The 23382-nt window shown below is 41.5% G+C and overlaps 1 protein-coding gene across 3 annotated transcripts in view; it reads right to left on the bottom strand.

Moving 5' to 3' along the window:
- vrk3 (VRK serine/threonine kinase 3) overlaps positions 1 to 20717 on the bottom strand; it is a 52188-nt gene extending 31471 nt beyond the window's left edge. Inside the window, exons 1-8 of one of the 3 annotated variants that reach the window (XM_087995930.1) lie at positions 20569 to 20717; positions 12271 to 12413; positions 9923 to 10066; positions 9223 to 9372; positions 5652 to 5701; positions 5490 to 5556; positions 3204 to 3288; positions 45 to 147 (exon numbers count right to left, since the gene is read on the bottom strand). In XM_087995930.1, coding sequence (XP_087852056.1) covers positions 45 to 147; positions 3204 to 3288; positions 5490 to 5556; positions 5652 to 5701; positions 9223 to 9372; positions 9923 to 10066; positions 12271 to 12412 — 741 coding nt within the window. In that variant the 5' untranslated portion in view covers position 12413; positions 20569 to 20717. Of the gene's footprint in view, positions 1 to 44; positions 148 to 3203; positions 3289 to 5489; positions 5557 to 5651; positions 5702 to 9222; positions 9373 to 9922; positions 10067 to 12270; positions 12414 to 20560 lie in introns of all 3 variants that reach the window. The other 2 variants (XM_087995928.1, XM_087995929.1) reach the window with 2 other exon arrangements.
- Positions 20718 to 23382: the final 2665 nt, after the last annotated feature.

Here is a 23382-nt window from a genome sequence, read left to right as displayed (position 1 = left end):
AGACTGAACCCAAACTAGAAATATGTATTTTCACTAACACTCACCATTCGGTAAGACAGCTGAAGTATTGCTTTATCAGACATGGGTTTCTTAGTTTTATCAAGAATTGAATGCAGACTGTTACCCAAATTTGGGAATACAAGAAACCTACAAAACAAAACATCTGACAGTTAAAATGACATCCAAGTGATAAGCCCAATACAGTATTCATATGTATAACAAAACAGAAGCAAATGGAGACAAAATAAGATCTATTAAATAGGTGTATCATCCTGAAAAGATGCAAATGACCATCCTACTTCGATGTAACACTACCTAGGTTGAAGGATGCTCATCTGACATTCACAAAGCTTTTAAGAATGGGTGTATGGCTCCTGTTCTCCACAGTGCAAATACAAAGTCAAAGTCAATACAGGCACCAGAAGATTCCAGTAACCAAAGCATCCATCCTTTAATCATTGATCAATACCTGCAAAATATCATTTTAGTCTCCAACCCTGAAATGGAAAATGCCCAACTGGCAATTTGGAGATCTCAATACCAAAACACCTGTAATCTAAAAGTTTCAGTGGCTCGACAGTAACAAACAAGAGCAAATGCAAGTCACTATAGCTGACACCATCCTCAACTTTATCAGCTTAAGTGACACTTTACCAACCCTAGTGTCAATCTGAACTTCAGCATTACTCAGCCAACAAAAGAACAGTTCACTAACTCAAACAGAACTCTACCAATCTCAGCCACACAATGTAAATTTCTGTATCACTGATTCACAATATGCACGTGTCAATCAAGGAAACCTCCATAATTTGACAAAGTAGCTGCTCAGTGTCACAATACGTTTGTCAAGCAAAAATAAGTTTAATTGCATAACTAACACATTGACACAAGAAACACTTGGGTCTGAAAAGTTTCTGATGTGGAGAGACCACAAAAGCAAATTGGATGTTGAATCCCGGAAATTGCTACTGCGCAAGTGCAAGAAACAGGAGGTACAGCAACTTACATATTGAGATTCCTTAGGACAATGAAGGAGGCCAAAGGCAGAAAGAACTGAGTGGGGCTGGTGCACAGAATTCAAAAGGCAGGCAGCTGGAAGCTTGGGATCATCTTGTGGGCTAATTGGAGGTTTTCAGCTGACTAATCATCTGGGCTGTTTCATTTCCCAAAAATAAAGGAGACTGCTTTGTCAGCAGTGAATAATAAATACTGTATTAAATTAATTACAAGCAAGTCACTGTTTCGTACAGAAGGGCTGTTTCAGATCTTGGAGGGTGAAGAAGAGGGGAGTGGGTAAAAAGACAGGTATTGTTTGAAGGAGATGATGTTGGGAAATTAAGGAATAGATTACAGATGGAATAGTCTTTGCAAAAGCTGAAAAGGGAAAAGGTAAGATTTGCTAATATTTAAATGAAAGAGCACAGGAAGAGGGCTCCCATTTCATCACATTTGAGAGATGTTCCCATAAGTGCCAAAGATGGCAAACTTAAATTTGCTGTAAAATCTAGTTTCACACTACACTGAATCTGAACTTCTATGAACTTCTTAAATCTGTTTATGTCAGATTAGGATCAGAATCTACGATAATGGTGGCACATTTGTAACAATATACAGATGGCTATTGAACCAAGCTCCTGTTCACTTCAACTACAAGCTCCAAATCCAATCTCTTTATGCGGTTCCCTTCTAAATCTACTGGCCATATGACGGAGTTTTGTGTTTTTGCTCTGCGCTTTACCTAATCCAAGGAATTCCAAGAACTTAGACCTTCCTTCTTGCTCTTAAATGGCTGTGATTGCTCAATAGGATTTTAACTCCTGTATGGATTTCTTTGCTGTAACATGGTTAAAAACCTGTTTCCACATTTAATTCAGTTACCAAACTTAGCTGTTTTTCTGCACCAGCAATCTAACAATTGCAAAATACTGGAGGTACTCCAACTGTATTGATATTGACTTAATTCTTGTTGAATATGGAGAATAGAAGGAATAATGAAATTTTCACAAATTGATGTCTCTAATATTGATTCAGCTCCCTCAAATTAAGTTGAGCATAATTCCTCTAAACCAATAGTCTGACAAAATCATTATTTGTTAAAAAGGTTGTCAGGCACAGAAGAGATTAATGGGATTATAAATAAAGTCTAGTAGCTATAAAGAGTTTAAGTGGGAAGAAAAATATTCTCTGGTCCTTCAGGACCATCACAGAATTATACAGCATGGAAACAGACCCTTCGGTCCAATTCATCCATGCCCATCAGATATTCTAAATTAATGAAGTCCCATTTGCCAGCATTTGACCCATATCCCTCTAAACCTCTCCCAAACATGTATGCTTCCAGATGACTATTATAAGGTGCAATTATACCAGCCTCCATCACCTCCTCTGGCAGCTCATTTCAGACACGCATCTTTCACATTGCTCCATAGGCCCCCACTAAAATTTTCCCCCTCTCACCTTAAACCTATGCTCTCCTACCCTGAGAAAAAGACCTTGGCTATTCACCCTATGATTGTCATGATTATATAAACCGCTGTAAGGTCACCCCTGAGCCTTTGATGTTCTAGAGAAAATAGCCCCAGTCTATTCTGATGCTCCCTATTGTTCAAACCCTCAACCTCAGCAACATCCTTATGAATTTTTTTTCTGAACCCTTTCAAGTTTAACAACCTCTAGTGACCAGAATTGAATGCAGTATTCCAAAGGTGCTCTAACCCCAACACCACAACATAATATCCCAACTCCTACACTGAACGCACTGACCAATAAAGACAAGTTGACCAAACATCTTCATACCATTTACCGGTGACTCCACCTTCCAGGAAATATGAACCTGCACCCCAAGGTCTGTTTGGCAACATTCCTCAAGACTCTTCCATTAAGTGTGTAAGTCCTCCCCTGATTTGCCTTAACAAAATGATCATCTGCCACTCAGAATAACCTTCTTCGCTGTCCACTACACCACCAATTTTGGTGTAATCTGCAAACTTACTAACCATTCCTTCTATATTCACATGCAAATTATTTATATAAAATGACAAAAAGCAGTAGACCCAGCAATCCTTGCAGCAAATGGCTTGTCACAAACCTCCAATCTGAAAACAAACTTCCACTGCCACCCTCTCTCTCCTACTTTCAAAGTAATTTTGTATCCAGTTAAAGAAATGCCATTTTTTTTCTGAACTACACATTCATGCACTAACCTGCAAATATTTTCATGGAATCCAAAGCCAACACATGTCGGTATTCCCAGAAACTTCATCATATGAGACTTCAGCCATTTGTCCACTATTTAAAAAAATAAACTAATCAATAATTCTAATTGAATTTATTGGCAAAACAAAATACCACGTTTTTCAAAGGGAGATATCTGTTAAGTACATTTACAATAACAAAAAAATTAACAATAAATTACTTGATTCTTTTTAAAATCTGTAAGTTACTTGAACTGCTGTTCTAAAGATGACTGCATTTTGAGTAGTTAATCTAAGTTTCACAATACTTTCAAAGCAAAACATTGAGCATAATTTTTTTAAAAATCAACAATTAAATTTCACAATTGTGTAGAATTGTATGCTATGGTCAGATAACTTCCATTGTGTGAAAAATCCCCACACAAGCTTTCTTGATCAAGAAGTGAAGATGATGTCCTGAATGGCAAAGCAGGTGCAAGAGGCCATATGGTCTACTCTTGCTCATAATCGTTATGTTCAACCTACTTGATGAAAAAATAAAATTCAGTGCTAATTTTGAAGTTTCAGCAACTGAAATTGTGGACCAACATATCTGTTTAACAGTGCTATTATTAAATAGGATACTTAGTGGTGAAACAGTTCTGTTTGACATTATGTATAGCAATTCAACAATGGAAATTTCATGTAGGAATACATCTCATAATTGGAATAAAACAATTGCTTATTCTGCAAGTTTCTGTTCAGCCGTAAAACATTACAACTCTAGCAGTTCTTGTGCTTGTAGATAACAAACAAAGACGGCATGAAATAATGCTTTGCTGGGTACTGACTGTAAATTAATTTGGCTTTTGTATGAAAGAGATTGGAAATTTAAGGTTGAAAGACAGCATGATGACCCTAGCTGATGGCAATGCTGGACAAGTCAGATTCCACAAAGAAACAATTGGTTATTGCAATTGTTACTTTGAAACATTTTCACACGAAGCTGCAAATGCTAACACTAGAACACAAGTTTACCACACAAGTGGAAAAGATAATTACACACACACATTTAGAAAGATCTTAACATAAATAGAAAAACAAGGTTTTAATTTGTTCTCCACTCTTTTCATGAATACTTAATTTCAGAGCTTAATTTGTACTTAAGTGATTCCTCCCAATTGATTTTTCTTGAACAGAAGAAACAATTCAAGATTCCTTTCTCAGTCCACTGACATGAAGATTTCATGATTTCATAATTATAATGATCCAAACTCTCAATTAGATTAGATTACATTACATTACAGTGTGGAAACAGGCCCTTTGGCCCAACAAGTCCACACCAACCCACCGAAGCGCAACCCACCCATACCCCTACATTTACCCCTTACCTAACACTACGGGCAATTTAATTCACCTGACCTGCACATCTTTGGACTGTGGGACGAAACCGGAGCACCCAGAGGAAACCCACATAGACACGGGGAGAACGTGCAAACTCCACACAGTCAGTCGCCTGAGGCGGGAATTGAACCCGGGTCTCCGGCGCTGTGAGGCAGCAGTGCTAACCACTGTGCCACCCACAATTCTTGAAGACTTCTGCACAAACTCTCCTGGCTTGGAAGCTCCACGACTAATAATACTTTGCTTGGACAATGGGTTCCCGCAAACTAAAATTTTGATGATTCTGCTAAGAGAAACGTATCTTTCTTTTGAACAGAGATCACAAACCTTCTGTTCTGAAGGTCAAAACTAAACTAGTGAGTTTCTGATCTGGCGTAAACTCAGTTGCATAAACATCCCACCCACTATCAACATGGGTTCTTCCATTCTCTCGAATGTACACATGCTTTCTTGAATCGATGCACTTAGATCACTGTTCCAAAAGACCTTCTGACCAGATTTTTAAAAAATCTTCACAGAGCTGACACTCATCTATCTGCCTACTTTAAAATCCTAAACACCAAATATCATATTATACACTTTTCATCATTATAGCTATATTCTGTGGTAGCTCAAAACCCTACACAATCAAAATGACAGAGTTAGTGAAGCCAAGCAAACGATCATGGTTGTATTATGAAAATGAGACATGGATAAATATCCTAGCATTCTAATCAATTCTCGTTAGGGGTAATTCGGAAACATTTAGGAGGTTAACAGACAGAGTGCAGTCTATGGTGGAATAAGTTAGATGCAGTTAATAGCAAGATTTTTCCATTTCATTCTTTTTGATCTTTGTGTAATTCATTTGTTGATCATGTACCCTGTAAAAGCATTCTTTTTTAAACTGACAGCCACACAAGTGCCATTTACCTTTACTTTGCTTTGCAGCACGTTGGAGAAAGTTTTGTTCGTTAAAAATTCTGCCATCCTTTGCATCCTGAAAATATATTTAGATACATGGTACCATTATCATATTAATATACATCAGATTATAGATGTTAAGTCTAAAAACTCAAGCAGATTACAACTTACCACTTTAACAATATATTTGCATGGTTGTGAATGACCAGCCCCTTGTTGTGCTGCAAAGGTAAGACATTTTGTGAATAAACAAAATAATAATAATTTTATAAGCAACAATTTTGTCCTTCGATCCAACCAGAGAATTGTAAATTCCAACAACTAGCATTTATAGAGGTCCTTAACATCATAGAACAGGGCAACATGGTGGCATCAGGGCGGCACGGTGGCACAGTGGCTAGCACTGCTGCCTCATAGCACCAGAGACCTGGGTTCAATTCACACCTCAGGCGACTGACTGTGTGGAGTTTGCAGATTCTCCCCTGTCTGCGTGGGTTTCCTCCGGGTGCTCCGGTTTCCTCCCAAAGTCCAAAAATGTGCAGGTTAGGTACATGCTAAATTGCTTGTAGTGTTAGGGGCAGGGGTAAATATAGGGGAAATGGGTCTGGGTGAGTTGTGCTTCGGTGTGTCGGTGTGGACTTGTTGGGCCGAAGGGCCTGTTTCCACACTGTAAGTAATCTAATCTAATCTAAATTCCAAAGGCATCTTTCAGGAGAGTTATTAACCAGAATTTGTCACCAAGCCAATCGCAACAAGGACAAAACCCCAGTGGTCCTCACCTTCCACCTGACCAACGTCTGGATACATTGCATCATCCTCCTTCATTTCTGCCACCTACAGACGCCATCACCAGGGATATATTTCCCTCCCCACCCCTATCTGTATTCCCAGAGAGACCTTTCCCTCTGCGACTCCCTTGCTAGGTCCATGCACCCCCACCAACCCATCCTCCACTCCCAGCACCTTGCCCAGTCACCACAAGAAGTGCAAAACCGGCGCCCACACCTCCCCCCTCATCCCCGTCCAAGGCCCCAAAGGATCCTTTCACAACTGACAGAGATTTACCTGTACTTCCACACACCTTGTCTACTGTGTCTGTTGCTCTCTACGTTGCCTCCTCTCCATTGGGTCATTGTGAAAATGTTTCAGAGAACATCTCTGGGACACACGCACCAAATAACCCCACCACCCTTGTCCAAACACTTCAACTTCCCCTCCTACCCCGCCAAGGATATGCAAGTCCTGGGCTGCCTCCACCGCCAAACTCTAGCCACCCGATGCCTGGAGGAAAAAAAAAGCCTCATCTTCCAGCTTGGGACTCTCCAACCACATGGGATCAATATCGATTTCATCAGTTTCCCCAATTCCCCTCCCCCCCATCTTATCCCAGATCCAACCTTCCAACTCGGCACTGCCCCCTTGACCTGTCCATCTTCCTTCCCACCTATCCGCTCCACCCTCCTCTCCGATCTATCACCTTCAGCTCACCTTCATCTACTTATCACATTTTCAGCTACCTTCCCCCCAGTCCCAAACCCCCTCCCATTTATCTCTCAACGCCCTTGAGCCACCCCTTCATTCCTAATGAAGAGCTCATGCTGAAGTTGAGGCTGAAAGTAAAAATAAAATATGGCTAAAGGCACCAATTGGTTTGAGACAAGAGGAAGAGGTAGATGATGCTCTGAGAAAAGAAACAAACAAACATTTTTGGAGAATGTGGCATCTGAAGCTCAATGCAGGTTTAACAGGGCACCTGGACTGAAACAGTCTAATCCAGCTTCACAAATATCAGGGATAGGTATGGAATTGATGACTAGAGGGAGACACTGGCAGGGGCTTAAAACAATACATTAGGTTTGAGTTAAGCAGTTCCAGTACAGCTACCTGACTGATATATACTGACAAAGCAGAAGATACAGCTTGACCACAAAAAGCATGACAAAAATCTAATTTTGGCAATTACTATTCAATCAGCCTACTCTCAAAAGATACAGAGAGGTGTTATCAAAAATGTTTTAACGCAGTTCTTACACATCAGTAATTTATTGGTTGATACTCAATTTGGAACTACTTGGCTCCACATCTTAATACAGTCTTTGCTCAAATGTGGCAAAAGAGTTGAATTTCAGAGGAAAAATGACTGCCTGCAAAATCAAAGTATGTAAATGAATGTTGCATCAAGGAGCCATAGCAAAATTGAATCCATTTGAAACAAAGGAAAACATTACAGTGGCTAGATTGATATTTAACAGTAAAGAAAAATAACTGATTGTTGGAGGCACTACAATCTCATCGCCAAGACAATGCTGCAACAGGTCCTCAGAGCAGTGTCCTAGACCCAATCATCTTCAGTTTCTTTGATGATGTTTCATCATAAAGTCAAAAGAGGGATTGTTCACTAACTGCAAATTGTGCAGTTCCATTTGCAACTCCTCAGTTAATGAAGCATTCCATTTCTGTAGCAAGACCTGGACAAACATCCAGATCTGGGCTGATTTGCCACTAAGTAAAATTTACACCACATATGGCAGGCAAAGTCTTTCACCAAGAAGACATCTAACTATCTACCCTTGATATTGAATAGCATTACCATGATTGGTGGGGATGAAACAAATCACCTGACAGTGACCAATTAGGTGAAATCTAATTGGACTAGCCACATAAATACAGTGATTACAAAAGTAGGCATGGGCTTAGGCAAGCTGTAGGATATAACTCGCCTCCTGACTCCAAGGCCTTTCTGTCTTTTCATCATTAAAGCCTGGAGCAAGAATGCAGTTGCCTGGATTTGTGCAGCTCTAAGGTCATCAGCTAGGACAAAGGAATCTGCTTGACTTGCAGTTCACCATCAATGCAAAGTGGTAGCAGTATCTGCAGTGCGGTGGAGCAACTTATCAAGGTTCCTCCAACAGCAACTCCAAGACCTTGCATTCTGACATTGAAAAAGACAATGGGAGCAGGCAAATGGGAGCATCATCTCCAATTGCTCTCCAAGTTACACAACATTCTGACTTGGGAGTTATATTGCTATTCCTTCATTCTTGCTGGGACAAAGTTCTGAAACTCCCTATGACACAGCACTATAAAATACCTTTATTACAGAGCTGCAATAATTCAAGAGCAATGGGCCACCTTTTGAAGGCATTTGGCATTGGGCAATAAAAGCTAGTCTTGCCAGCCACATTCATGAAATGAACAAAAAAAAAGCAATTTTATTTTTGCATTTCAAAGTTTCTATTACTATAGGATTTATAACAATATGACATCTCTCAGTGACAGGCAATTGGTCATATAAAGTAAGATTGCTGTTATTACTGGCTGTTATAGCTTTAGAAAAATATATTTCAGTAATACAAGATTATAATTTTCTTTGAATTATAAATTAAATGCACTTTATCCTGCCACTTTCTTCACAGATCATTAAATTAACATTTAAAAAGATGTAATAAAAAGATACTTTACAGCAAAAGATTTGCACGTAACCACAATGTTCCACATCAGAAAAGCCCGAAAAATATTCTTGCACATTTAACAAGAATCATGGTGATATCTTTAGTCTAGAAATATAATACCTACTTAAAAACATTTGAGCTATATAAAGTACTCAATTACAAAAACTGAAAAAAACCTGGCTTTGATACAAGTGCTTTGAAGTGCCATGAAAGAAACTGCAAAACACACAGTCTTATTGTTATCTAGAATAAATTCCAATTATTAGTCTGCAAATACACGGTGAAAATACCTGAATAAAGCAATCCAGATTCACTGTCACTTGGAGTGAGAAGCTCAACAAGCTTCCATTTCTTACTGTTCTGATCAGTCAGGACTGTTTGTTCTGGAATTGGTTCCAATGGATTGATTTTCTGGCGCTTTCCTTTGACATTTCTCGACGCTAAACAAGGAACAACATTTATTTAGCCCAGCACTGTTTATTTTTGATGGCTGTGTCTGAACTTGAAATACGACAGTCCATTTTCAGAGCAGTTATTCTCCTTTTGAAGAGAGGACATAACCGTACTATACAGATGTAGTGTAGGAAATCTCAATTACTTCCATATACAGGAGTACGAAAATACAAAGGGCTACAAAGTGCTCTAAAGTTGCTGTCCTCCAGTACACTGAAAAAATGTATTCTTTATGTATGCTAAAATTGACACAGCTGGGACTTGGAAACCCATCAAAATTCAGACCCAGCAAAAAAAAAAAACAAGGCTCTGGAAATTATTTTTTATAGTACTGCACGGAATGCTCTTTCGCTGTTTCATTATAAATTAATTGCAACACACAAATGCCTGGTTAGAAGCCTTCCTTAGGCATGCAAAACTGGTATCAAAAATGACCTCAGGCAAATAAAGTTAAATCAATAGTTTCCAAATTCTGGTATTTCATATTGATTTTAAACACAACCATTTGATTGGATCTCTTCCATGATGAGAACTTACCAGGTGAAATTTTTGTAGGAGAACTTTGAAAGCTTGTTTCCAGTTCTCGTTTTCTCTTTGGAGAAGCTAACTCCCTTTTGGGGTGGATTATTTTCACAGGAGTGTGCTTTGTTTTGGATGCCTCTGCATTGGGCACAGTCTGAGCTGAAAGCGCAATGAAAATGTAACCAGTTTAAAGTCTACAGCAAAACATTACAAATTGTAAGTATCCTTTAACACTTAAACTTTAAAATATTAACAACCAAGTAGCTTAAGTCACAAAGTGCTCAATTTGTACCAGTGCTTGCCACTGAAATCAAGGCAAATAAACTTGCCTCTCGACTCTACAAAGTTCCAATAGGAAGATAAATATTTATTTCAGCACATAATGGAGTTGGAAGCACACAATGCCAATTATCAACAATTAACTAACAACTGCATTTACAATGTGGCAAAATGTGTCAACGCACATTTCAGAAGGAAAGACAGACTCAAAACAGGAAAACTTTGAAAGAAGGCAGCCAGAATTTTTCACCTATTCTCAGCTGTTCTTGAGAAGGTACTGGTGAGCTACTTTCTTGAACTGCTGCACTCCATTTGGTGTGGGTACACTTAATGCTGTTTGGCAGGATTCAGAGTTCCAGGGTTTTGAATACGTTTTTCACTGGGTCAAATTAAGGATGGTGGAAGTCTTACTTCCAACATGAAGGTAGTATTCCCATGCATCTGTCACCCTTATCCTTCCAGATGATAGTGGTTATGGCTTGGATTCAATTCTAAGAAGTCACTTCTGCACACCATCTTGTAGGTGGTCAGTATCTGTATTGTGTGCCATCAGTGATATAGACAGTGAATGATTAGAGATTTGCCTTATATTAATTCATGGATCGTATGATGGAGGGAAGCTGATTAGTGAAGCAGATGAAAACAGCTGGGCCTTTGACACCACCGAGGAATTCCTGAGGTTCTACAAACCTGGGTGGCCAACCTCTAACCACAACCATCTTCCTTTGTCAGGTTGTAAGTTTGCTTGTTGAGCTGGTAGGTTTGTTCTCAGATGTTTCGTTACCATGCTAGGTGAAATGTCTGAGAACAAACCTTGCAGCTCAGCGAGTAAACTTACAACTTGAACCTCAACCTGAGCTATAAATCTTCTCATACATCGCAATCATCCTTTGTACTAGATGTGACTCCAAATACAATGTGTTCCCCAAATCCTATTTACTCTAGTTTCGTTAAAGCACTGTGATGCTACATTCAGCCATATGCGGCCTTGATGTCAAGGGCAGTCACTTTCACTTCACATCTGAAGTTCAGATCTTTTTGTCCATATTGGACAAGACCACAATGAGGTCAAGAGCTGACTAGCTCTGTCAGAATCAAAACTGTGTGTTAGTAAATAGGTTATTATGAAGCAAGTGCTGCTTGATAGCCCTATCAATGATATGTTCTATTACTTTGCTAATAATTAAGAGTCGACTAAACGGATGATAATTGGTGTGTTTTATCTGTCCTGCTTTTGCGTGCAAAGGACAGAACAGGATAATTCCCCATGCTGATGGGTAGATGCCAATGTTTCAACTGTGCTAGAACAGGCTAGCTAAGGACGCAGCAGGTTCTTGAGCACGTCTTTAGCTCTAGCTGGAATATTACCACAGCCCATTTTTGTCGACCCAGTGCCTCCAGCTATTTTGTGATATCATGTGGAGTGGATCAAATTAGCTGAAGAGTGGCATGTGTGATGATGATTCCTGGATGATAGATCATTTGCTCAGAACTTCTGGCTGAAATTTGCGGCAAATACTCCAGCTTCATCTTTTGCACTGATGTACTGGGCTCCTCCACTTTTGAGGACAAGGCTATCTATGGAGCCTCCACTACTGGCAAGTTGGTTAATTATCCACCAATATTCATGTCTGGTAGGGGTGCAGAGGTTAGACAGAGTCATCAGTTGTGAAATTGGTTACTCTGTTTAGCACTTGTTACTAATGCCATTTGGTACGCAAGCTGTTCTATTTTATCGCTTCACCAGGTTGACAACTCATTTTTAGATATGCCTGGTGCTGCTCATGGCATGTGCTCCTGCACATTTAATTTGAGCTGGGGTCAGGGTAAGTAAAATGAACAGCAATTGTAGAAAATGGTACTTTTTAATCCATCCCAGATATGACAAGTGAGAAAATCTTAACCAGAAGAATAGACATTTAAAAAGTTATTTATGTGGATGTTTTTCTTCCTATGGTATAAAATGAATCACTATTGGTTGATAGGCAACAAAACCAAAGTTGAACTTGGGATCTCATTGTTCGCAATCAATTAATCTCTAACTTTAGATAGAGGGGCCATGGAGAAATTAATAAAACCCAAACCTGGAGATGCTGTTGACTGCACAGAAACAGGCTTCACTTCTTCCTCAGTGTCTTCTCTAGGTATCTTGAAACCACAAGATGGGCAAAAATTAAAAGTAGCTTCTATCTTCTGGCCACACTCTGGACAGAATTTAAAGATCATTCTGAAAAAATTAGACAAGGGCAGATTAGATTCACATTTCCAAGACAGGATTATCTGGATCAGTAAGATGCAAAGGTACACTGCAATAGGCTTGAAGCTTAAATGGGGGAGGAGGAGGAGGAGCAAGGGGATTACCAAAGTTATTATTTTTTTAAAATTTGGGTAAATTTAGCATTTCAGATCCAAGTGGCATCCCCCTCATTTTTTAAATTATGCCTCCCCAACCAAAGCAAACATCTTACTTGCACCTACCCTCTCTACCCCCTTAAGCACATTGTAAATTTCAAGAATGACATCACACTTCTCATTCTTTGAAACTTCAGAGAGTACGTTCCAGTTTGCCCAATCTCTCTTCCCAGGACAGTACCACCATCCTGGAAACAAATTTAGCACTTCCTCTATGGCAATATCTTTTCTGAAATAAGTAGACCAAAACCGTACAGTCTTCCAGATGTGGTCTAACCAATGTCACATACAATTGAAGCAAGATTTCTCTACACTTGTACTTTCATCCTCTTGCAATAAAGGCTAACATTTGATTAGCCTTTCTAACAGTTTGTTGCACCTGCATGATAGCCTTCAGTGACTTGCTGACAAGGACACCTAGTTGTCTTTGCACATCTATAGCTTTCAATCTCAATTATAAAATACTCTGCATGTTTCACCTTCCAAAGTAATAACCTCAGATTTATCCACTTTATATTGTATCTGCCATTTTCTAGTGTAGACAAAATACTTATCAGTACTTTGCCTCCAGTTGTTCAAAATAACTATTGACAATTTAGACTTGGACCAAATGTAATATTTCCTAATTTATGTATAATGCAGAACTAAATAATTGGCTAACAGAAAAGAGTGGAATAGATGGGTGATTCCTGCAATGGCAAGCTACGAATAATGGAGTACTCATTTATCCACTTTATATTTTATCTGCCATGTTCTAACCTATTAACTAAACCTGTACAAATCCTCTTAAAGCTCCTTTCTCTCTTCCTCACAACACACTCCTGCTTAGCTTTTCACTATCTATAAATTAGGAAATATTACATTTGGTCCAAGTCTAAATTGTCAATATTTATTTGAACAACTGGAGGCAAAGTACTGATCCTTGCAGTACTCCACTTGTTGCAGCGTGCCAATGCAAGAATCACCCATTTATTCCACTCTTTTCCATATGTTAGCCAATTATTACCTGCTTTTCCATCTGCGTTAATCGTTCTAACCAACCTCCTGTAGGGGTCTTTAATCAGAAGCCCTCTGCAAATTTAAGAATACTATGTACATCACCCTCCTTTATCAAAATCAATTAGCAGAATAGAACAGTGTTAACATTTGGTTGTCGTATACATGTTACAATAGTTAACTTAATTATAATTATCCGAGATCTTGTACAACAATTACTTTGACTTAAGTATATTGTCAGTATCAATGACAAATCAAAATTCAGCATCAGGCTTGGGCTTAAATGTGCTAAGTAATATTCATGGTCCCAACTGTCAGAAAATGACCAACTCAAACAAGAGAGAATCTAACAAAGTCTCCCTTAAACTCATAGGCACTGTCATTATTAAATTCTACATGGACAACATCCTGAGAGTTATGATTAATCAAAAACTGAACAGGACCAGCCAGCTGAATATAACTAGGTCAAAAGCTGGGAATTCTACAATGGGCAACTCCCAAGACCTATCCACCATACACAGAGTACAAGTCAATAGTGTGATGAAATACTCTCCACTTGTCTGACAGTAAACAGCTACAAATTGGCAGTAAACAGCCTGTTTGATTGGCAACTTATCCACAACCTTCAATATTCAGCTAGTTTACCACTGATGCACAGAAGAAGCAATGTGTCACAGCCACAATTTACATGGAAACAACTCACCCAGGCTTCTTGAATTGCAACTTACTTACCCATAACCTCTACAACTTTGGAGGACAAAGGCAAAAGATGCATGGGTACACAACCACTTGCAAGCTCCCCTTCAAGTCAAACACTATCCTGACTGGAATCGTATTGCCCTTCCTTCATAAATCGCTGGCTCATAATCCTGGAACACCTTTCCAAACAGAACTTTGGGTATCCTTATGTCCCAAGGATAACAGCAGTTTAAAAAAAGGCAGTACATCAAGGATGGACAATAAATGCAGATCTAGACAATGACACACCTATTCCATGAACAAATATAAAAATGAACAGAGATAATATAGAAAATATAGCCTAACAACATTACCATAAAATAATCAAGGTCTTTTGCAGAATGGATGCTGTTCACAGAACAATTTAGAGATCACAGCAGCAGCTTTTAACGGCAAGTACAGATACAGCTACACCATTTAAAAGATATCTGGATGGGTTCATGAATAGGAAAGATTTAGAGGGACATGGGCCAAATGTAGACAGGTGAAACTAGTTTAGGTTGGAAACATGGCTGGTGTGGACCGGTTGACACAAGAGTCTGTTTCCATGCTGTATGACTGACTATATACAAAAGCAGCCGTTCAAGAAGAGAATTAAGAATGCATGTGAAGGGGTCCACGAAATCGGAGGGACAGGATGCCCAAGCTGAGATGTAATGCAAAAATCAAGATTGTTGTGCTTGTTCTTTTTTGAGAGTTTTAATTCATTTCTAGATGTAAAGGGGTGCTCATGACATGTGCATTTCAGGTTTAAGACCATGCGAAATGCATACTGAACACATTAGAAAATGTTATAAGTGCTCAGGAAGTATATAGAGTAGGCACTTCATAATCATCTATAAGTATTTGATGCATATGTTGCCACTTGAGCTCAATGCTCTAGCTGGTGTCCTCTCAAACATGCACAGCTGAAAAGTGTTCAGCAGGAAGATGTTCCATCAATACTATTTAGAAGGAGTAATCAACAAATTTCAGATAAGCTGTTGAGTATTTTGTACCAACTGTTGGTATATTGTAGCAGCGTTTGGTGCTTTCTAGAGTTCTGTGAAGTTAGGAAAGTCTTGATATGGCAGGTGCATAGGTGAGAGAGTGAGAGTGAGAGAAAAGAAAGATAGTCTAGGGTGTTCAGGAGTCAAGTGTGTGGTGCTGGTAATGCCCAGCAGGTCAGGCAGCATCTGGGAAGAAGAATTGACGTTTCAGGCAAAAGCCCTTCAATGCCTGACCTGCTGTGCTTTTCCAGCACCACATTCTCGACTCTGATCTCCACCATTTGCAGTGCTCACTTTTTCCAGAGTGTTCAGGAAACAATTCTCTAGCTGAATCTTGGTTTAAAAAAAGTGTGCTTGGGTCATTTGCCCTTCAGTGAAAGATCCTTAATGAAACTTATGACCCAGTGAAGATTGAAATGCAACTGGATCGCAGGATGAGTACTCATTTCTGAAAGGTAGAATCTGCACATGGTCAGTCACTGGGAATGAGTAGCTTGCAACCAGGGTGGGTGATGAGGATAAGACATGTCTGCTTGCTGCAGGGAAAGTTTCTACACATGTTATACTACAGAGAACCATGACAAGCACTTTGATGGGATAGGCTAAAACACAAATATTTTGTGCACTGGCAGGACTGTAAGAAAACCGGTGTACACTATCAAGGAACATAGAGTACTGATCCTAAAGGCCAACCTTTCCAATGAGAAAGTGGTAGCCAACTTCATGAGTATTCTTGAGGATCCAACATCATCTAACAGTCAATGTCTCCATTTCCGTGACAGCATAAGCCACAGATTGGATTTTTATTTCAGCAGAAACTCAGGCACTTGTCACACAAGGTCATTTTGACATCATTATTGTTATGACACAGCAGTGAACCCTTCTGTTAATTAAACCAAACACCCAAAAAAGCTCACCTCACCTCATAATCTGTTAAAATGACTGGCAGAGAACTCCCAAATTCCACTAAACAAAATATCAATTTATTTAACTCTAAAAATGAACATTAAACAACAACCATTCACAACTTTAAGCCCCCTTTCTCTTAACTGCTTATTATCTGCCTCCAACTCTAAAACAATATGCTGTTCCAAAAAGACACATTAAAATTACTTCAACTTAATTTCAAAACCACACAGCCGCTGTCATCTTCAGTGACTGTCTTCTTCCTGCTGAAGTTCTCCCTGGGTTGTCCTTTTTTTTCCCACTGTGAATGTTTCACAGGAAAAGGTACCTTTGATAGAGAATGTTTCCTAATTTCTTGCGTCTCTTTTGACGACAGTTGCTTTCTTTCCAATTTTCAAAATGCTTGCATTTTTATATCCCCAAAATCAGATAGCCTCATTGGTTCGATGTTGGCAAAACAATAAATTCAAACTTGATTGAGCCGAGAGGTCACTTTCTTTATTTATAAAAGCTTAAGTTATCTCAGGAATGTGACTTGAAAGAAGTACTAGAACCTGCAACCCATTCTAAAAAGTGAAAGACTTAAAAGCAATCTAGGTTTGTTCAATATATGGTATCAGTTTGCATGACTGGCTCAGTTGCATAGTTGTCCTATGATTCTGCCCCACTAGCCTCCTAATGAAGGAACAGCACCCCAAAAGCTAGCGTTTCCAAATAAACTTGTTGGACTATAGCCTGATGTTGTGAGATTTTTAAGTTTGCACATCCGGCACCTCATCAAAACTTTCCAAGACAGCATGTTGTCAAAAACGGACATTTCTGGACAATTTGAACTCTAAATATATAGTTATTAGATGCTTGGGTTCCTTAGCTTATAATGCAGATCTGGAAAAGCATAGCAGGTCAGGCAGCACTACTCCAGCCTGGGCTTGACATGTACGCTCAAACTGTCAGAAAATAAATAAATTCCAGATTCATCAGCCATACCCACAAGGTAGAGCAAAACATCACCCGTTCACAACGCAATGCCATCCAGGCTCTCAAAACCAATCACAACATTGTCATTAAACCAACAGATAAAGGAGGAGCCATTGTCATTCAGAATAGAACAGATCACTCACAGTTCTAGTTTCTGTGGAACATTCTTTCCTCTCTTAATACCCAAGACCTTTGTGCTGATCTATATGTAAATGTATACCAACAGGGTAATGGGGTGTACTGAATACTCCATGAAGAGTACACATGGACTCAAGTTTCTGGATAGACATCTATCATGCGGTATTGACGTTCTTACTGAAGATATACATTATGCTGCAGTACAATATTACGAGCCCAGAAACAACTGTAAATCAGGCTTTTAGAGCCATAAACATTCCATCAAATATGTACCATATACCCCAGACTTATCTGTCTTATATTAACCACAGTTGTCTTAGATTCCCAGAAGATTCAGATTTAATTTTCAAGTGTGAATTTTTATAAAAGCCATCTTTTTGGACTCCTTCCATGTCATACTGACTATTACTGGAAATATATCCATACTACACCAGGATTCATGGATCAAAAAAAACAGCACAGATTACTGCAAGGAAGTGTACCGACAACTGAACAACCAGGAACACTATAGGCAACTACCAGCTGATCCGACCAAAGAACACACCTGTGAATTAAACACACTGATCAGAACTTTGGGTCCGAGTCCTTCAGAGTTCCCTATGCGCCCTCATCCCACATACTTCTCGTGTAGGTGACTTCTACTGCCTTCCCAAAGGTACACAAAGCCAACACACCAGGACGTCCCATCGTGTCGGGTAATGGGACCCTATGTGAGAATCGCTCTGACTATGTGGAAGGCATCTTGAAACCTATTGTACAGGGGATCTCCAGCTTCTGTCACGACACTAAGGATTTCTTACAGAAACTCAGCACCCATGGACCAGTCGAACCAGGAACATTCTTCGTCACAATGGACGTTTCCGTACTCTACACCAGCATCCCCCACAATGATGGCATCGCGGGAACAGCCTCAGTACTCAACACCAACAACTGCCAATCTCCAAACACCATCCTACAACTCATCTGCTTTATCTTCGGTCACGTCTTCACCTTTGACAACCAGTTCTTCAAACAGATACATGAAACAGCCATGGGGACCAAATTTGCACCCCAATACGCCAACATTTGTATGCACAGGTTCGAACAAGACTTCTTCTCTATGCAGGATCTCCAACCAACATTATCCAACGTACACTGACGACATTTTCTTCCTCTGGACCCATGGTGAGGGGTCACTGATAAAACTACACAGTGACATCAACAAGTTTCATCCCACCATCAAACTCACCATGGACTACTCTCGACTATGTGTCTCATTCTTGGATACATGCATCTCCATCAAGGATGGACACCTCAGCACCACATTCTACCGCAAACCCACAGATGACCTCACAATACACTTCTCCAGCTTCCACCCAAAACATATTAAAACAGCCATCCCCTATGGACAAGCCCTACGCATACACCGGATCTGCTCAGATGAGGAGGAACGTGACGGACACCTGGAAGTACTCAGGGATGCCCTCACAAGAACACCAACTCATCGACCGCCAGTTCCAATGTGCCACAGCAAGGAATCGTAATGACCTCCTCAGAAGACAGACACGTGCTACAACCGACAGGGTACCCTTCGTTGTTCAGTATTTCCCAGGAGCTGAAAAACTATGCCATGTTCTTCGTGACCTGCAACACTATCAATGAAGATGAGCACCTCACCAAGACCTTCCCCACACCTCCACTACTTGCCTTTAAACAACCGCCAAACCTCAAACAGATCGTTGTTTGTAGCAAGCTGCCCGGCTCTCAGGAAAACTCCATACAACCCTGTCACGGTAGGCGCTGCAAGACCTCAAGAGTGTAGACATAGATACCACCATTACTCGTGGGGACACCTCCCACCTTGTACATGGCAGGTACCCATGTGACTCAGCCAACGTTGTCTACCTTATACGTTGCAAGCAAGGATGCCTGGAGGCATGGTACATTGGGGAAACTGAGCAAAGGCTACAACAACGGATGAAAGGGCACCACACAACAATCAACACACAGGAAGGTTCCCTCCCAGTTGGGGAACACTTCAGTGGTCCAGGACATTCGACCTCGGACCTTCGGGTGACCATCCTCCAAGGCGGACTTCGGGGCAGGCTGCAGCGAAAAGTGGCCGAGCAGAGGCTGATAGCTAAGTTCGGTACCCATAGGGAGGGCCTCAACCAGGACCTTGGGTTCGTGTCACATTACACATGACCACCATTGCACTATACACACAGATAGATACTCCTATATACACACACACTGGCACTCCTATACACACATATACACAGACACCCACATACACCCCCTCAAAGACTTAAGACACTCTGCACTCACTATACACACACATACGCTTTCTCACACTCACAACCCCCAACCCAGACAGACAGACACACACAGACAAAGACCCACATGCACACATATTTTGTGGGGTGAATTTGTACTTGCAGGGTTACATTGTACTTTGCTCAAAAACTGCATACATTCATGTAGAACTCCATTATCTCACTTTTTAGATTAGAATCAATCTAAACATCATGGCATAGACAGAGAACACAGGGGGGCTAACACCTTCAACATATTGTCTAGCTATCACCATTGTTAACAGCTAACCTGAGAAAGCAACTTTTTTTTAAAAAGATTGTGATTTACACATGAAAGTGAAACTACCACAGTATTCTAACAGATGAAAGGCTTAACAATCAATTCTTCAATGTATAATTTCAGTTACATCACACTGTAAATTTTTGCTATAAATTCTGTGTTAGGATCGAGCCCTCCACAATCACCTGATGAAGGAGCGGCGCTCCGAAAGCTAGTGTGCTTCCAATTAAATCTGTTGGACTATAACCGGGTGTTGTGTGATTTTTAACTTTGTACTCTAACCGAGACTCTGATCTCCAGCCCTCACTTCCGCCTATAACGCAGATCTGGCAGAGTCCCGTCTTCTTTCCTTAAAGTTCTGAAAGTGAAAAGTAAAGCCAAAAAAAGTCTCTCTTCAATAAAGAGAGGCGGGAGGCTGTGGAACGAGGATAAACAGGATCGCTTTACTGACGTTTTCTGGATCCCTGCAAATGGGATGACCGACTGGGGCTCCCTCCCAATGGATCAAGCCGAGGGCCAGGCTTCAGTAACACTAGGCCGCAGCAAAACGTTGCGGGCTCGGTTAACGGACGAACCGAGGCTGAAGGGGCGGGTGAGGGGCAGTAACGACCGCGATCGGTCGGTCGCTCACTCACTTACCTACCTACCTACCTGATAACGCAGCCTTCCTCAGCGCCGCTGGCTACACGGCCTATCCGAGTCGGTGTGCGGAGCGGTGAGCGGCGCAGGCGGTACCTCAGGCGCTGGGCGGAGCTGCCCGCCCAGCGGCGGGTGCACGACACACTGTCACGCTCCAGATTTGCGCGTGAGGCGGGCTCTGTGTCTCCCCCCCGCCCCCGCGAGCGCGCTCCGTCATCAACCGTCCCCCCGGGGCTCGCGTGGGGGTGGGGCGGGGGCTCCTTTACTTTCAAAACCAGGCTGAGGTCACCCACCGTGCAAACTCACAGTGCCCACGCCTCACACAAAACAAAGAAAAACTTTTATCGAACTGACTATCCGACGAGTTACGAATGTTTACAGAAAACAACCCATGCTGGGGATCACAGCGGGTCAGGCAGCATCCACGGGAGAGAGAGAGAGAGAGAGCAAGCCAACATTTTGAGTTCACATGGCTCTTCATCAGAACTGAAGTCTAGAAGGACAGCATTTATGCTACAGTTTGGGAGGGGTGGTAGAGAAAAGATTTTAGTAGTTTGCATTAAAGTGGTCGGATTGTGAGAATGGCAGGTATAGACTTGAAATGACAGTTGAGTGGGATGGGGAGGGCAGGTCATGATCACAAGCTGAAAGAAATGGTTCACAATTTGAACTCAATATTAAATCCAGAAGACCGTAAAGTGCTTTGGCTGGAATGAGATGTTGTTCCTCCAGTTTGCGCTGTGTTTCACTGGAATACAGCAACATGCCAACGACAAATGTGGTGGGCATGCGAGCAGGACACTGTTAAAATGACTGGCCATGGGAAAGTCAGGGTCCTGCTTGTGCACAGACCACAGTGGGATTTCAGATAATTCCAGCAGATGCCACTACCAAACACATCTTCCCCTCACTCACCCTTCTGCATTTTGCAGGGATCGTTCCCTCCGGGGCACTCCAGTCCATTCTACAACAATCAACAGTACCTCCCCCACCTCCCCACAACACCTTCCCATGTAACTGCAGAAGGTACAACACCTGCCCCTTCACTTCCTCCTTCCTCATCGTCCAAGGGCCTAAACAGTCTTTCCACATGAAGCAGCATTTCACCTGTACCTCCTCTAGTCTTGTGTATTGTACTCGCTGCACCAAATGTGACCTACTCTACATTGGAGACACAAAAGCAGCCTGGGTGACCGCTTTGCGGAAATCTTGTGGTCTATGTACAAGTAGGACCCAGACCTTCCCATAACCAGTCATTTTAACACAGTGTCCCGCTCGCGTCCCACATGTCTGTCCTTGGCATGCTGCAGTGTTCCAGTGAAACACAGCGCAAATTGGATGAACAACATCTCATCTTCAGCTGAGGCACTTTATAGCCTTCTGGATTTAATATTAAGTTCAACACATTTAAATTGTGAAGCATTTCTTTCCTTTCTTTTGGCTTGTTATCATGTCCTCCCCTCCCTCATACCACTTATTGTCCTTTCTAACAGGAGACACACGGTTGTTCTGCTAATCTCACATTCCGACCACTCAATGTAAACTACTAACATCTTTTCTCCACCAGCACGCTACACTCACTACTACCACCCCCACCCCCACGAGCTATAGCATAAATGCTGTCCCTCTGTACTTCACTTCAGCTCTGATGAAGAGTGATCTAGACTTGAAATGTTAGCATGCTCTCTCTGTGTGGATGCTGTCTGACCTGCTGTGATCTCCAGCATTTGTTGCTTTCAGTATAGATTCCAGCATCTGCAGTTCCGACACTGATTTATGCATTTTTTTTCCAATCATAACCTCCAGCTCCAGTAGGCCTCAAGATTTACTGGTGGAGACAACTTGTGCCTTGCAGAACCTTCGGCGTGTGGGCAAGACTGCAGAAAGGAGGCAGGCAAACAGACCTTGTAAGAACATGACGAAGATAAGAAATGCAGGAGTAAGCCATTTGGTCACATGAATCAGCTCCACCATTTGATAAAATCATAGCTGAGCAAAATCTTAACTCTGTTTTCCTATCTGCTCCCTCCTAACCTTTGGTTAGAGACAGCCTTCCACCGCACCACCTCCATTCCCCGTTCCACTGCTCTAAACTGCCTCCCTCCGAAAGCAATAAAAGCAGAGTCCCTCTTGTCCTAACCTACGACCCTACCAGTCTCAGCATCCAACACATCATCCTTAAACACTTCCACCAACTCCAACTAGACCCCACCACCAAGAACATCTTCCCCTCCCCATCCCTCTCTGCCTTCCGCAAGGACTATTCCCTTCAACAGTCCTTGGTTTGTGCCACTTTCCACACCAAACCCCCCCCAGCCACCATATACCTTCCCCTGCAACCGAAAAAGATGCAAAACTTGCCGGTACACCACCCCCCTCACCTCCATCCAGGACCCTAAACAGTCCTTCCAGGTGAGACAGAGGTTCACCTGCCTCTCTTCAAGCATCAGACGCTGTTAATGTAGTCTTCTCTACAGTGGGAAGACCAAATGTAAACTTAGGGAATGGTTCGCTGAGCATCTCAGCTGGGCCTGCAGAGGCTGACCAGACCTCCTAGTCACCGCCCATTTCAATTCCCCTTCCCATTCCCTTTCCAACATGACCATCCCTGGCCTCCTCCATTGCCACAATGAACCAAACTACAAATTGGAGGACAACACCTCTTCTTCCGCCTGGGCAGCCAACAGCCCAGAAGACTCAACATTGAGTTCTCCAATTTCAACTAACATCTCTTCCCTTCCCCCCCCAACACCCTTCCCAGCCTCTCCCCCTCCCTTTCACTCCTCTCAGCCACTTACCAGATTCATACCTCCCCTTAACCAACCA

This window comes from Chiloscyllium plagiosum, unplaced genomic scaffold (genome assembly GCF_037043375.1).
Source record: "Chiloscyllium plagiosum isolate Xiang-an unplaced genomic scaffold, Cpla_swu_hap1 HiC_scaffold_17, whole genome shotgun sequence".
Lineage (NCBI taxonomy): Eukaryota > Metazoa > Chordata > Chondrichthyes > Orectolobiformes > Hemiscylliidae > Chiloscyllium > Chiloscyllium plagiosum.
The sequence above is the reverse complement of the archived record's forward strand: the minus strand, read 5'-3'. Positions and strand labels throughout refer to the sequence as shown.